Source organism: Arvicanthis niloticus, chromosome 6, assembly GCF_011762505.2.
Source record: "Arvicanthis niloticus isolate mArvNil1 chromosome 6, mArvNil1.pat.X, whole genome shotgun sequence".
Taxonomy (NCBI): Eukaryota; Metazoa; Chordata; class Mammalia; order Rodentia; family Muridae; genus Arvicanthis; species Arvicanthis niloticus.
Window position 1 is genome coordinate 56,433,493 of NC_047663.1, and position 17,119 is coordinate 56,450,611.

Consider the following 17,119-nt stretch of genomic DNA (forward strand, 5'->3'; position numbering starts at 1 on the left):
GAGGGGGCTGGAACTATGGGGTAAGATTGATTCAAAAACTGCCAGAAGATTCTCTGCTGGTGTGTGGTCTCAACTCCTTAAAGTACTAGCAAGGACACAGAAAGACAAAGTGTGGGGGTCGGGGGTATGCAGGAACCAAGACCTTTCAAGCTGGTAACATCACCCTCCCATCCAATGGCTTCAACTTGACCTCAAGTTCTATGTCCTTCCTGGAGGGAGGCAGGGTGAGGAGTATGTCTGGCAGGCAGGGAAAGAAAGGTTTGTGACAGATTCTCTCAACTGAAACCTTTTATTTTAACATTTGTTTAAATTGAAGTCTCTGTTTAAATTAGGCAAAAGTCCTTTTATATTCAATTTCAGGAAAGAGGGCAGGTTCTATTAGCTGTGCCTGTCATGACTTCCACCTGAGACATCAAGACATTAACTAGCACTGTGGAGTCATGACCCTATTCAGGTTTGTTGGGAGCCTGTGAGAGACCCATTCCAGTCTGAGCTCCTCAAGATCCCAGTCCCTATCGGCTCCATCTTTATATTCCCTCTGCTGCTAGAACACATTTGGTGCCGGATAAATATTTCTGGAATTGAAATAAGCTAGTGACTGAGACTGCATTCCCTCAGGAAGTGACTCAACACATATTTCCCCTGCCTGACCAGAATTTGAGTGTTTTCTTAAGAGGTGAGAAGTTAACTTGCAGCCATGAGGCAGCTGACAGTGCCATGAAATTCCCACTCAGCCTGAAGTCAACCTGACGATGAGCAACGAGCCCACAACGAGCAGTGAGCACGTCTTCATGCTCTCTTGACTGGAAGTTAATGCAGCAGAGAGACTGGAGCCCACCTCATCCTATGCGCAGGCGCAGGTGCTGAGAGGAGCTAACGGCTGAGAGGGTCCTAGATTGGGAAGAGGAGATGGTTAACAAGCATTTGTACCTGGCCCCTTCTGCTCCACAGTCCGAGGACCACAGTGAAGGGACCATGTCTTTCATGCAGCAGTTGGTGGGGATCATAGTTAGGGCATTTATTATTCTGCCGAGGCAGGTGCTATTTCGCTAAACATCACATTTAATCTTTAAACAACCTAACTTCCCTACAGCCCGACCAATCATGTATTAGGAGAGACATCATTGTTATTTACTGCTGTGTTTTCAAAACCCAGTGTGTCTTAAACCTTAAATTTTTGATTCTCTGAGCCATTGTGGAGCAGGGTAGTATGAGTCTGTATTTCCTCCCAAGTGGCCACAGAGAGCTGGGGGGCTGGACAAGCAACCAGGTGCCCCATCTGTTGTATGCTACCCTTCACCTCTACATTCTTGTTTGTTTGTTTGTTTGTTTGTTTGTTTGTTTGTTACTTTCCTCCCACTGAAGTTACTTGAGTTTACAAATCTGCCTGACAGGCAGGGTACTTCCCCTGGTGACACAGACAGATCCTGGAATGCATTCTCAGAGTGTGTGAAGGAAGAGCAAACGACTAGCTATGTGAAAGGAAGAAGAGGGACTGTGGGAGGCCCGAGACATCCAATCCAAGGACTCTTCCAGATCACTGTGAAAACTGATCCAGAGGTTTCCAGCTACCACGCTAAGAGGGAGCCTAACTTCCTCCACGAAGGAACTGCAGGTCCTGGACCTACACAGGTAAGCTGAGTGCTCACCAAGCCTCACTTGCCTGCGACCCAGTATCTGACGTCATGCTGCACTCAGGGAAGGAGGCTTCTGAGAGATCTGAATCCAAGCTGACTTCCCTGAGCCATGCTCTGGGTCAGGCCTATGCACACAACCATTTCAATGTTACCTTTGTGCTGAGAACCACAGCTATGGAGGACAGAGCTCTAAGGTAAGCTGGCAATGAATTCCATGTCCCCTTATAAAATAATACCTCCCCTTAACCATGTGATGGCTTGGTGAAAATCCCAAATGACACTAGTATGAATAGAGTATGGTTTTTTTTTGGTAACAATGAAGTTTGTTTCTTTGTTTGTTTTGGTAGAAATGGAAGGGTCTATAGGATTGATGGTCTTTACCTGTAGCACCACAGACCTATGAGTGAATTTCCCAGAAGCCTCTGGGGCAAAGAAGTAACAATAAAAGACGGAAAGAATGTTGTTGTTGTTGCTGTCGCTGCTGCTGCTGCTGCTGCTGCTGCTGCTGCTGTTTGGGTTTTTTCTTTGTTTTGTTTTAACTTTTAAACAGGGTCTCCCACAGCCTTGGTCTGGAACTCCCCTCTAGCTGAGGATGACAGACAATTTCTGCTCCTCCTGCCTCTACCTCCCCTGTACTGGGTTTATAGGAAAGCACCCTCATTCTCAGTTTAGCAATAGAGATAGTTAGTTCTATCTTGTAGTTATATAATTTATTCTTTTCATCCCAATATAAGAACTTACAATCTTATGAGAGAGAGAATCCTTGTATGTGGGCTCCGCTAGTCCATGGTAGATTGAGCCATCTTTACGTGCCATGTTATTCTAATTTGTGACACAGTTTTTTTAAAAATGACTAGCAGCAAAGTAAAATAAACAAAATGCCATAGCAAAAGGGAAGGATACTGGAGACTCACCATGGAGGAGTCAGACCCTAGCGACAGCCATTGCTACACTGCTAGGCTACACTCTGACAGCAGCTGTCTGAGATTCCATTCTCCTGGGGGAACAGCCTGTCCAGATTCCACCAAAAAAAAAAAAAAAAAAAAAGCTATAAAAATATTTGAGCACAGAGGGCAAAGGATGAGCCTCTATAATGCACATATTTATATCCATAGATATCCTAAGCCGTAAGGGCTGGAAATCCCAGAGGGCAGAAGTCAGCTCCTCTATACACTGATGGGAAAAAACGAGGAGAGCTGTGGTTATCAGGATTTCCCAACTCATCCATGGGCCTGCTGGGGGTGTGGGGGTGGAGTGAGACCAAGAGACAGAGAGACAGGAGATAGAGGAAGAAAGAAAGCAAGGAAAAGAAAATAAGAAGGGGGGATATGGTGCTTTATGCTTTTAATCCCAGAACTCCAGAGGCTGAGGCAAGGCTGTGGCCAACCTGAACAGGCCCCACTCCCAAGAGTAGTTAGACAACACAAACCTAACACAGTGGTTTTAAATAACACAAAAGAGGAAGAAGGAGGGGAGGCAGAGAAGGAGAAGAAGGAGTGGGAGGGTACAGGAGGGGGGAGAGGAAGGAGAGGAAGAGGAAGAAGAGGGAAAGGGGAGGGGGAGGAGGAGAAAAAAGTGAAGACCACGAGAACAATGCAGAGGTGGATGGGTAGAGAGGCAAGGAAGGTGGAGAGAGGAGATCTGAATTGGGTTGGGGAAGGGAGCATGAGTATGATCCAAATTCATTGTATGAAATTCTTGAAGAATTAGTTAAAATAGTACTTTAAGGATTAATGAATAAACTCCTTTTGAGATGAAAACTAAAAGAATCCCAGGGCAGGGAGACCTTATCTCACTAAACAACAATTTTTAAAAAGCAAGCAAAAGAGAGACTATGGTCCTGTCCACAAACACGAACTCCCTCTGGGTCAGGAAGACCCTTGGTTGGATCCTTTAGCTGACTTTATCACAACTCCCACTGAACAGAGAATGCCCCCACTAAGCTGCAGTGGGCATCTTCTCGGCCTTGCTGTTCTGGGGTAAAAATCCCTTTGGGTCTTTCTTTCTATACTTTCTTTTTCATGGTGCATGGAATAGTTTTCTCCATGAGAAAGTTTTGTGATGTTCCTTACCCTACCACCTCTTTCCTCTAGAGTAACCCCTGCCACATGAATCTCAAACGTCTTAGGGCTCTTCCAGATACCCAGGCCTGTCCCCTCCCAGACCTTCCTCTGTTTTGTTTCTTTTCATTGAGGAATTGGATGGTGGGATCTAACTACAACAAAGAGAAGGTGGGAAGGGAGACCGTCTCCATGTAACACATAATACAACATCTTTCCCTTCATGTTCTAAGTTCAGGCATCTGCGATTATGTTGCATTGCATAGCAAGTGTTAAGCAAGAATTAAGATTCATAATCAGCTAGCCTGGCAGAGTTTTTCCTTAACGTAAGGTTAACTCAGAGAGAAATGCAGAAGGTGGGGAGGGAGGTGCTAGACTGATAAGATGTAATAAGAACTTGACCCACAATTTCTGTTTTGGAAGATGGAAGAACAGGCTGGAAGCCAAGGAACATGGGTGGCCTCTAGTAGCTGGAAAGGGAAAGGAAATGGATTCTCTTCATGAGCTTCCAGAAGGGAACAAGTTCTGCCAACACCTTGATTTTTTAACCCAGGGAGACCGGTTTCTGACTTCCAGCCTCAAACCTGCATGGTAATGAATTGGGATGGATGTAAGCCATTAAAACGGCTGTGATGGTCTGTTCCCACAGGAACAGCCCAGTCCAGCGCTGCTTGTGGAATGTACAACCACTGCCAGGCTATCACAGGAGGCAGCCTGTCGCAGGCCTGTGCTGCCCAACACTATTCACAAGAGGAAGTTGAGTAGGAGGGCTCCACCTCCTCTCTGATTTTTGTGAGGAAGAACACTACCTGTCTCAGAAAACTTGACTCCGAGATTCAAGTGCATTGGTGCAACCCAGAAAATGGGGGAATGGAAAGTCTGGGTACCGTAGGATGTCTTCAGCAACAGTTGATAGAGGCAGAAGACCGTAGGATGTCTTCAGCAACAGTTGATAGAGGCAGAAGACCTCGGAGCAGGGTAGAGATTAGCCTCAACAGATATTGTTACTTTAGGCCTCCATCTGTCTTTGGCTGATCCATTCAAGAATTCATAGCTTTGAGACAAAAGCGGAGATGTAAAGAATTGTACTCGGGAGCTCAAGTGCATATAAAGTTGCAAATAGTGGCAAATCGTGTGTTGTATTATACAGTTCGATTTTTTTTTAAATATCTAAATCTTCGTCTTAGGATATTTGTTGTACTTAATGACGCACGTGAGACCCTGTCACCCCAGGCCTCCCAGAGACATGCATCATCAGCTCCGATTTGGGTGCCGGGTGAATTTCCCACTATGAAAGGGACATGGGAAACCTCTGTGCTTTTCCGATCTGGCTTGCCCAAGTCCTACCCTGCTGAGAGCTCAATAGGATACTCGACTTGTGCACCATCCCTCCACACACACACACCCACACCCACCCCCCCACCCCCGGCTCAGTCCCCAGACACAGACTTTTTGTGTCCCCAAAGAGAGCATCCAACCACAGAAAAAGACTTTCTGCCACCTCCTTGGACGCTCGCTCCGGGCGATAGCTGCTCGAGGTGTTGGTCTCCTGATGCCGCACCACTCAGATGCAGAGGGAAAGCGAGCGCTCTCGGGAGTTGAAAGCCAGCCCTGCTTCTTGACCCAAGCTCCAGCACGTTCCAAGGATGTGCCTTCCCGAACCCTGTAGTAGGCTGGTGACACCGGGGACATGCACACCTAGAGGCAGCGGATACGCTCCTGCTGTCGCCGGGCGCCACCTGCAGCCTTCGGGCATCCGATTTAGGGGTGTCAATGTAGAGACTCCCGTCTAGGCAAGCAGCCTTGGCTTAGTATTCTGCAAAGAGTTAAGAGCCGGCTGTTAAGGCTCCTGGGGCCGCGCCTGGTCCCCAGGCCCCGCTCGGCGCTTCTGATTGGCTGATCTCCTGTCAGTAGTAAAGAGGATCAGATAGCAAACTTGGGACCTTCATAAAGGCGTGGTGGCGATACTCCGCGACCGCTGGCAGCCTATGACATCAGCCAGGAACGCCTAGGATGCGGCTGTTCCTGGCCACCCTCAGAGAAGGAGGGTCCTGCCTGCTGGGAGTTAATTAGCCTCGCGAGCGGCGAGGGGGGAGGCGCCAGTTTTCTGGGGACACTGGCGGCCACTGTGCGTCCTCCTGCCCAAGGGAGCTCCCCAAGAGTTGGATGAATTCTGGGTTGTTAGCTGCTGTCCGGTTGGCTCCCGGGAGCCAGGTTCTGGTGGAAAGCGGGGCGTCTGGCCAGCGACCAGCGGCTTGCTGAGACTCACCATGACACTCCTGGGGTCTGAACACTCTTTGCTGATTAGAAGGAAGTTCCGATCAGGTAGAGTAAGGCGTTCAGTACTCCTTAAACTTTTCATCTCTACCACTCAACTGCTTTACAATGAATGCCTGGGGCCTGAGGTGATAGCCTTCCTTCTGTTTCCCCAGAATGAACAGCTGTATTTGACCGAATGCCTTCAAATGTCTTCCCTTTGACCTGGGTTGAGTTTGAGTTTTGTTTACAAATAATCCAATGTCTTTAGTTTACTATATTTTTCTCTATCGGTAAATAGAAGTGTTTGAGGGAACTATCCAAAAGGAACTGTGTTGAAATGGGCAAATACAAGATCTGAAGTTAGAGAATGGTCGCTTTATCAGTTACAATTGCCCAGACGGTGCGCCTAGTACTGTGCATGAAGTCCAGGGGTCACTTAACATGTAGCTAATCCAAACAAATGTATTTCCCAAAAAAGTCACTTGGAGGAAGTAAAAATAGCGAATTTGGAGCACACCAAGAATTTAAAATGACATCACCGTGGGGGGAAAAAAACCCAGTGCCACAAATATTTTTTCCCAAACCATCTGATATTTATAAATGGACAATTTTCCTTAAAATTGTTGTGTTAGTGGCACACAGAGAAACTTCTAGAGGGACACTCAGGAGAGGTGAGTATAATAAGGAAAGGGTGTGTGGGAGCCTACAGAAGATGCAGGAGTGTGCGCCCTCGTTGTCGGCATCCTGGCAGGGCTACCTAGCTTTGCACTTTATTGCTTTTATAATGGTGGGAACCGACCATTCAATAATGGCAGAACACGTAAGAAGTAACATCTTGGTGAGAGCTCTAGAGTGAGCCTTCCCTGTGACAGGTGCTGGCAGGATCCTGGTGTCGCTCGCTCTCAATCATTTTCCTTGGCCCTTCTGAAGGAACTACACAATTGCTTGTCTTGAGATGAGTGGCTCAAAAACTGTGTACAGTGGGTGATGGGCCATAAGGAGCCTCTGTGACTGCTTTAGTTGTTCCTGATCCTTAGGTGTGGATGGGACACTCGAGGGATTTTTCAAAGGATTCTTCAATGAGGCAAGTTGAAAACTTAAGAGCTTAAGTGGCCAGGAGCCACGATGCCTCTGGAGGTCTGGGGTGTATCTCCTAGCCACCAGCCACCAGGGTCAGCCATGCACATTTGTCCTTTCCATGTTGAGGTGAGGTGGTTAGTTTGTTCATCAGAGGCCTCACATGCTTGGTAATTTGCTTAAAACCACAAGGCAATACTGCCACCTTTCTGAGGGAGAGAGGATGTCGGGTTTTTTTTTGTTTTGTTTTGTTTTTGGTTTTCCATGAAGCTGCTTGTTTCAAATGCTCCTGTGCAGTTTAATGGGGTGGAGGGAGGGATAAGAGAGGCTGCTGGACTGTTTCTAAAAGGATTTGGTGATGTTCTTGATAGTGGGCTTGCAAAACAGACTTATGAAGGAATTCCTCAGTTGAAGTGTAGTAGGGAGGGAAGACTGCGACATTATAACCCCATCTCAGTGGATTTGTGCAGGCCTGGGGTCTCCACCTGGACCCTGCAAATCTTTATCCTGGAGCTTTGAAGAAATCCAACCTCAATTTTTCTTAGGCATTTGTGCATTAAGGAAGGTAGTTTGGGAAAGCATGATCCAGAAGCAGGAAGCTTAATTCTCTATCTTTGATTTTAAAGGCGGGGAACTGGAATCTATGACGGACAAAGCCAATTGAGCATCTTAGGTGCCGTGGTTGATGATCTCATACAAGAGAAAGAAAAACATAATTATAAAATTGTAAATCAATTGATGGCTACTGGTGACTCTTCCTGGACAGAGTGACCACTTGTATGGACCCAAGGCCTGCCTGGTGTTGTATTAACTGCCTCTGTCTAGGGGGCTTTGCTTCACTTTGTGTCTAACAGTGAAGAGGGTCTTTAGTTCACCTTGATATCTCACTCTCTTTTTCTCTTTCTCTCTCCCCCTCCCTCCCTCTCAGTCACCCCCTCTTCTTTCTTCAGGGACTCAAGCTGCCAACTCAAAAACTTACTATATGGCAGTAACTATTCACTTCAATAGTAGATCCTGATATTATGATTTTTTAAATTAATGTTTTAAAACTAACTGAAAGTAAATTGTTTTATGCCTCTAGTAATGGGGGCTTGCTGTGATGGGGTGCATCCACGTCTCCAGATAGTTCCTTTTATTCTGAAGCTGACGTGGACAGCAACCAGGTTTTACCAACTCCCCACTAACTCTGTCCGAATAGCCTTGTGACTGACTGACCTGCATGGGAGTTTGGGACGTTGAATGCTTACATTTTTGAACACAATTGGTGATGTAAATTAATTTTACCTGACAGAAGCAGGGTGTCATGGTTGAGTGTGAGGATCTCGGTCAGACTAGCTGGGTTTTCAGCCATCACCTCTCCGTTTTGGCTTTATGACCTTTAACCTAGACCAGTATCAACATTCTCCACATCTTGCAATGATGCTTCTTTCTAGACATTGGTTTCTTAGCTTGTAGATGTCCAGGTGGAAGGTTGTGGTTTCTTTAGCCTGCCCTGGTATTGTCTGTGGCTCCTGGAAGGCACAAAGATCGCATGGGAACAAGCGAAATGATTAGGCTGTATGGCCATGGTGGGCAAGTAAACAGCAGCTTGCTTGGACGTACTACGGTTGTTATTTTTACATCAACCACGTTTTCCAGTATTTATTTTCTCACTGTTAATTCAATTCTCGTAATTGGTGTTACTTTCTGAAGTTTTTTCCTTGGTATCAGTCTCTGTGTCAATAAAACATAAGGGCCCACATAGGAACACAAGCAGACTTAAAAATAAAATGGAGAGGTTCCTTTGTGAGTTTTATTTCAAAAGAACCAATGCCAATAACCGTGTTAGTTTTGCTCCCTTGTCTCCCTGTTACCCATCTCAATCGGCCCAAATCAAAGCCAGCTCTGGTACCTGGCATTGCCTAGCCTTGCCATCCCCACAAATGTAGAATTGTCAGATTTAGCAAACAGGAATACAGAACACCCTGTTCAGTTTTAATTTTGAACAAACAATGATAAGCCTTCAGTATTTATCAATATTTAGGACGGAGTTTCTCTGAAACGCACATTTCGCTATGCCTATCGTATTTTCCTTGGCAATCACCTACAATCCCGGGACTGTTTTTCCAACACTCTGGTGTCCTGTCCAATATCCCATGAGCCTCTTGAGATTTTGGGTCCCCCAAAATACAGAATACATATCTCAGCTAAGTCTCAGCGTGAAGTAGGGACGGCATGAGAAGGAACCCTGGTGCCCACGAGCAGACCCAGGATTCAGAGGGAAGGAAGACAGCAGGTTTACCTCTGCCTTTCTGGCAAAGAGGAGACTCTGATACCGCACAGCTCTAGCAAAAAGAAGCTGGGGACAATTCAAGCAGGCAGTGAATGCTCTGGATCTGGCTTCCCATATATGTGAGTAGTTTCTTGTCCTCCAATGGAAAGCCCAGGTCCTCCTTGAGGGATTTTTGGACCCTTCCTGACCCTCTTTCTTTCATCCTGCAGACAATGTAGGGGGTTTGCTAAGTCCTTAATTAATCTAGACCTTTAACCAGACTGAATTGTCTCTCTTATGAGCTGAGGCCTTTAGATGGATTCGGGGGCCCCTGATCTACCATCATAGACAGTACCGAAGAAATGTCCACTACGTGATTAAAAAATACCCCGGTGCTTCCTGAGCCACTAGCTAGTCTTACAGCTTTGGACAACAAATCTAACCCAAAAGAAGGCCTTCTCTTTATAACATATAACCTATATAGATGTCAATTTAATTTAGCTTCTTCAGATCTTGTTTTTGTCCTGTGCAAAACTGAAGATTTTAACTGATTCATCGCTGAAGTTATTTTCAACCTGAAGACTTTACCTTTTTCCACAACTGAATGGCCTTAACTAAAGTTTTGTGAAAATTTAAACATTACACGTGTTAAAATTTAAACACTAAAGCATTGTCACAAGAGACTATATTAATGTACTTTAGGCAATTAATTGTATTTCAACTTTAAATGGATATCTTAATTCATCACTAATAATTAATTCATTAATTTTGAGACCAGGTCACTCTCTAAGCCAGGTTAGCGTATAACCTACTACATAGCCTAGGATGGCCTAGAATGGTGGGTGATCCTACTGCCTCAGCCTCCTGGTGCTGTGATTAGAGACATGAGCCTCCATGTCCAGTCATATTTTAAATTGTTTGTAAAGGGCAAAGAGACTTTCAGGGTCAGACTGGAGTTATGTCCTCAAGTCTGATAGCAGTGGACTTATTCATCGTGCATGGACTTCTCCTCCTATCTGAGTTAGATGCAAGGCCCACCCTGCTGCCTTCCCTATTTTTATCTCCTGTCTACTCCAAACCTTTGCACAGACTAAACATTTTACTTCTTTACTGGTAAATTATTATTCTGTGTGTACAATAAGAATTCTTATCTGCTTTTGGTTTACTGCTTTTTACTCTCTACCACCTAGGCCAGGGCTTGGCATTGAAAGGGAACCCAGAAAACACATGCTAAGAGCTGGGTGTCTCTCGGGAATATAGTATGTGCTCAGGGTTTGATCTTCAGGACTTCAGAAATAAATATGTGTCGTATCCCCAGCTACGATTGTTCAAAAAACAGTAAAAGTAGAGGGTATCTGTTCCTTTAGGTGCGTGGGTATGTGCTGAAATTAATTTAAAGGGGGTGTAGAGAGAGGTGAGTACAACATTGAGAACTTCAGCCACCTCTCACCTTCACATGCAAGCAATAATATCGCCGCAAAAGGAGAGCCGTGTGTAGGAACTTACAAGGCAAAGGAGTATCAAAGTGGATGAGGCTAGGAGGGACATATTCCAAAGTCTGGGTGTAGGCTCTGCTCTGGAGTTTGGAAGTGGTTTGTGCATAATTGCTATCGTCAGATTAATTAAGTGAAATCACTTATGGGCAAATGTTAGCTGTGTGGTTGTATACCACACACCAGGGATTGTGACTGAGTTGTAACCTTTGATTTCCTAAAACAAAAAGTGGGAGGCGGTTGGGGGGTTACAACTGGAGATGGTGCCTGTGCGAGAGCACTTGCCTAGCATACAGAGGACTCCAGGTTCAGGCCCCAGCACTAAGAGGGGTGTGTAAAGGAGTGCAAGTAGGTATGTTTTTTTTTTTTTTTTTTTTTTTTTTTTTTTTTTTTTTAAGGCCAGAGCAAATGGCATTCATTTTATCTGCTACATTATACGATATTTAAAAAAAAAAAAAACTATATCATGTTGTGTCAAGCTTGTTTCAGTGGTCTCTAATCCAAAGTAGATTAATTTGAAGAAAACATAAATACAAGCCAGAAGCTAAGCGCTATGACCAAGGGTTAAAATATTACATGTTTAAGAAGAGTTTAACCTGAATGAGAGCAGGTGCAGTTTACCCACAACAAGCTTCCTAACAGATGGGGAGCAGGCACCCGGCATCTCTGTCCAGGTGCGGATGGATGGAGGACCAGCAGGTGCATTCTGCAGGCATCTGCAGAAGCACTACTCCCTCTATCCTGGAGGCAGAGCCACGTGGGTGCTACTATATCTTCTCTGACAGCGTGACCTTGGGAAAGCCAGCTTTACTCTCTGGGCCTCCATTTGCATGTTGGCAAAATGATTCACAGTCTTTGCAGCCGGCCGGGCTTCTATGGGGGAAAGATCTCTGACAGTTCCTAAGAACTTATTTTACAGGGAGAAATCTTACTCTCCTTGTGGGAATGGCTTGCTTGACACACTGGCGTGTGAGTTCCACTAGAGAGAAACCTGAAGTAGTTAAAAGATTCTGATGGACATAAATACGATTAACAACAATAACAGCCAGCATTAGCCAAATGGCTTTGCAACCTTATACTTTAAGCTCTTAGATTTTTCTACTTTAATAAGCAGGTAGTGGTTATCTTTTTTTCCCCCAGAATTGCTAATAAATCAAGCTTTACTTAACCAGATGTGGATCACTATTCTTAGACAAAACAGAGAGTTCGCCAAATTTTGTTCAAACAAGACGTATCCTTTATCCCCAGAAATCTACAATAAATAAGGTTCATTGCTGTCCTGTTTTTTTTTTCCCAGAATGCCCCTGAATGCCTTTTGGAGTCTTTGAAGGGAGAATAATATCTTTCTCCTGTAGACAAGGGAGGGTAAATTCTTTCACTTTCCTCCTGGAGGACTCGGGTCCAGCAGTTTCTCTCTGAGCTACATTCAGCCATGTTACTTCCCTATGACAAGCTGTAGTTTCAAAGTAAATGAAAACCTTGTAATATTTTAAAATATATTTACTGGGTGATCTTCCGTGTAGGGACTTGGTAATGCTTGGTGTGTGCAGCAAGGGTAAATGGAGCCACAGCTCTCAAATGCTATGTCTTAGCCAGCACTGTCTGGTGCTCTGTTGAATGAACACACAGGTAAGGTTCTCAGCCTCTGTCTACAGCTCCTTCCAGGGACCCTTGTCTATGGCCCAAAGACATCACTGTTTCTTCAAGAATGGACTCCCTGGGCCATCTCACAGATGATCTGACAGGATGAAAGTAGACTGAAAACTGTTCTGTTCCCTTTTTCTAGAAACACAAGTCCTTTAGGGAGCCAGTGAGCCTTGGAATCTACATCGCTTTAGACAAGGTTTTAGGTACAAGGTAACGTTCCAGAAGTTTCGGTGAAGCTCGGCAAAACAAAAGCAAAAGCAAAACAAAGCCAAACTAAACAAAAACAGTTAAACACAGAAAGTGTTGTTCGGCATGAACTGGATAGCAACCTCCTTGAAAGGCCTTCCAGAAATTTGTTAAGGTTATACTCTGAGCCGTCACCTTAAGCCTTTCTGTTGTTCAGCGTGATGTTGTAGATATTTCTGGTTGTCCCACAGAAGTGTAATTCTGCTTTAAGACTCCATAGTCCCAAAGGCAGGGGTGTGGCAATCACTAATCACTTGTCTTGGAAAACTCAGTTTTGATTTTATGCGTACAGAGCACTAATCTGAAAATCGTTGTATATAACACTATGAAACCCTTTAAGAACAAAACTGCTTCTTTTTCTTACCTTGGTTGGCATGATAAGTCCTCATTAGATAAGCACTTGAGTGTGGGAATAATGGACTTGAATTTTTTCATCCATAATGGTGGCTGGCATTTTCATACCTAGATCAACCCTGGCCTACTTCCACAGGTGATAAATGCTTACCTGCAGGAAACTTAAATTGTTGTGCATTCCTTTCCAATAGCAGCTGGTATTCAGACTTTTGTGTCTTTTCAGTAGAGAAAGAGCAGGAAAATGAAGAAGAGTTTATTTGGAAAGCCCTATATTGTCTATTATCTAGGAAGCACTTGCTACCAAACATAACTGAGAATTTATCAAAGATGGATGAAATTTTCTGAACCTAGCATCTATGAGCTTATCTATGACCTCATCTGAGATGTAGCAACATGGGGCGGGGTGATTCTTCCCAGTTAGAGATGAAGAGGTTGAGACTCAGGATGTCAAATTACTTGGAAACCAGCTATGAATCTGTGTGTCCCAATGAACTGAGGTAATGTCATCTTCCCCTTCTCCTTCTCATTTGTACACACACACACTATATACAAATACACATATACAAATATGCAAACATAAATACATGTGTAAGCAAACACATATAAACACACACACACATACACACACACCTGAACCAGTAGACCCTCTGATTACAACTCCAAATATGGTCTCAGTTACTGTTATCACCAGCAAATAGTTACTAATAGGGCTATTTGTTTTAGTATTAAGTTATTCATGCTACACCTTATCTCTGGATTTTCATACAACTTGATTAGTAAATATGATTTTGTTTCAGAAGAAATATCAAGGAAAATTTGAAAGCCAATAAAATAATGAGGAGAGACCTTACACATAAACATGTAAGAACCATCTATTAAGATTCAGAGTAAATGAGAAAAAATGATCAGGATAACATATCTTACACACACCTGCACACATACACGCACTCCCCCCATATACATGTGTGTGTGTGTATATATATATATATATTATATATATATATATATAATATATATATATATATTAGATGTTCTCGTGTGTTAATAGTTCTTTATAGTTACAGAAAAATATGTAATGGAACTCTATTGGAAAAACTGATATTCATAATTTTAAAATAAATTCCAATAAATGAAGTCTGTAAGATATTATAGAGGAGACAGCAGAGAGCGACTTTACAATCTTGGCATGGGACACTTTTCCCATGCTTGCCTCAGATGCACTAGCCTCTTAAAAATGAACAACTTTACTTGAAAAAATAAATCACCCAAAGAAACCGAAGTCAAATAGTAACTTGAAAAAATAGTTCTGGAAAACATTTTCAAGACAAAATTATTACAAATATTTCTATTAAAAATAAGATTTAAAGCAAACAACACAAAGAAAGAATTGAGGGAAAATGGTCAACAAACACTTGAAAGACACCACCCTTGTTTCTACCCCCTGGCCCAGGGGTATGTGGTCCGAGACAGCTAAGGATGTGGTCCCATGCAAATCCACAAACATACTCAAAACAGTATAAGTGCTCAATTTTTTATTTTTTTTTTTACGTTTTTGGTTTTTTGGTTCCCCCACCCCCATCCCCCGCCTTGGTTGTCTAGGGCTTTTTTAGTTGGGTTTTGTTTTGTTTTGTTGTAAGTCGATTGCACAGATCTTTAACATGAACTTCATAAATGACAACATCAAAGCCAAAAAAATTGTCTACCCCACCAGTGTGAGCTGAAAGCCAAGATGCTACATTTTTTGTAGGTAAAATGACTTAAAATGTAAAAGCTTGGTAACATTAAGTGCTGTATAAATGTGAAAATATGGGTATATTACTATTGGTTACTATTTATAGCTATAAAAACTGTTTATAGCTATAAAAATAATTGGCATAATTTTGTATGAGTCTCACAAGACAAACTTTTGTATAACCCTCACAAGCAGCCTTGAAACCTCAGGGTATCTAATGTAAATTATACTCACATGTACAGGTACTTGGGATTTTTTTGTTGCTATTTTTGATACAGAATATTCTGTATAACCCAGGTTGACCTATGTCTTTAAATCCTCCTGCCTTAGTCTCCTAAGTGTTGGCACACCTATTTAAATATCTCATTACATTATAGTTTATAAGCCAGATATGGAAATTCGTACTTATAATTTCAGCACTCAGGAAGATCAATACTTCAATTCTAGCCTGGGCTACATAGGGAGACCCTGTCTCAAACAACCAAACAACAACAACAGGGTTTCTATTGTTGAGCCTTAGAAGGATGTTATCTACATAAACATTCACCTACAGAGACATACTTAATTAAATTATGTTAAATTCATATTATAATCCAAAACAGAAAATGATTGAAAAATGCATGTGAACTGTTACAGAAAGATACACAAGATTCACAATTATTTTTTGAAAAAAAATTAGATTTCATTATTTTATTTTATTTTATTTTATTTTATTTTATTTTATTTTATATGCATGAGTGTTTAGTCTGTTCCTGTGTATATCCAACAGGGACTTGCCTGGTGCCCAAGGAGGCCAGAATAGGGCATCAGACCCTCTGCAGCTGGAGTTGGAGAGGCTTGTGAAGCACTGTGTGTGTTCTGAGAATCAAACCATGTCCTCTGCAAGAACACAGAGTGCCCTCAGCCGCCTCTGAGCTACCTTTACAGCCCAAGATTCTGAATTTTAAAAACAGATTATGACATGATCGAACAGCATACTTTTATTTACATTTTTTAAATTATGCATTAAAAAGACATAAAAGGGGAAAGGATGTGTGTCACATTATTGAGGACACCTGTACTCAGGCAGAGGAAGGTCTTCTCCATTTGCTTCTCTTAAGATAAGAATGCACTTGTGTTCACGTAATTTCCAATTTTGCCTAAAATGTAAGGAGAATATCCTATCTTAGCAGAGGTTGGAAATATCATACTTCTACAAGTCTTTAATCATGTTGATGAAACTTCAAGTATGATTTTATAAGATGTAAATAATGTAATTAGTTTGATTATATATTTTAAGCCCCTAGCCTTAAGAGGCTTAAAATTTTTAAGAGAGTTAGGTGACATAGACAAAGAATATATGTTTAATACACACATACAAATGTTAATAAATGCTAAGTACTAGACTCACTTCTTAACCATAGGCATCAAAAGAAAAAAGGTAAAGAAATTCCTTTAAAAGTTGAAATACTCTTAACACAAGTCAATAATCAAAGCAAAACCACAAATGTGTTCATGTGACTTCAGTTGTCCTTTCCAACACTGTTGATTTGGGTCGTTTCTTGAGTGTCTTTTATACCTTCTGTAACACCCAGCAATAACGTGGTCCTGGGTTCTATCTGTTGATTTATCTTTATTTAGGTAGGCCTTAGAGAGATGGATAGGGGAGGGCAGACATTCGCTGTCTTTCAGGAGCAATACGATGAGGGATTGGCTGGGTACCTGAAAAATGCAACTGTTCTCAAATCCCCGTCAGCCTCACAGTGCACTGTGAAAGAAAACTGAAAACACTCAGCCACTAGTATTAATTACTGTTCCTCTTTCTCACCCCTTATCCAGCATCTTGGCTTTCTCCAGTTTCAGTTAACCATGATGAACCTTGAACTGAAAAGGTCAAATGGCAAACTCCAGAAATTAAAAAAAAAAAAAAGCAAAAACAAAACAAACAAACAAAAAAAAAAAACCATGTTCTCTAAGTAGCCTTTAGTAAGCTATAATTTTTCTGTACCTAACTTTTAGTTAAATTTTACCATAAATACACTTGCAGAGCAGAAAACAGAGTAAATGCAGGGTCCACCACTATCAGAGCTCTCAGGCTCTGAGGAAGCATTTATATGCTATACATAAGTGGATTACACTCCATGCTGAAATTTTTTAATTTAAGATTTAACATTAAGCCAGTGCTACTACAGTATGTCGGGCTTAGATTAAAACTCTAGATGCCAGTGTCTGCATGAGCCAGGCTGTGTATTTTCAGGGCCCATTCTCTCCACTTCCATTTGTAAATGTGGGAACCAAGATCCCCACATCACTGGATATTTCAGGAGGCTTTAGTGAGAGAGCATGTAAAAAGTATCAAAGCAAGGCTGTAAATTTGTTCTCAG

At 42.6% G+C, this 17,119-nt stretch overlaps 1 protein-coding gene across 2 annotated transcripts in view; it reads left to right on the plus strand.

Moving 5' to 3' along the window:
• Positions 1 to 5,185: 5,185 nt before the first annotated feature.
• The window catches only part of Myocd (myocardin), a 95,709-nt gene continuing 83,775 nt past the window's right edge, over positions 5,186 to 17,119 (plus strand). For both annotated transcript variants that reach the window (XM_076936611.1, XM_034506941.2), the window contains exon 1: positions 5,186 to 6,022. Coding sequence is in view for 1 of the 2 variants with exons in the window: in XM_034506941.2 (XP_034362832.2) it covers positions 5,968 to 6,022 (55 nt within the window). In the remaining variant the exon portion in view is untranslated. The remainder of the gene's footprint in view (positions 6,023 to 17,119) is intronic.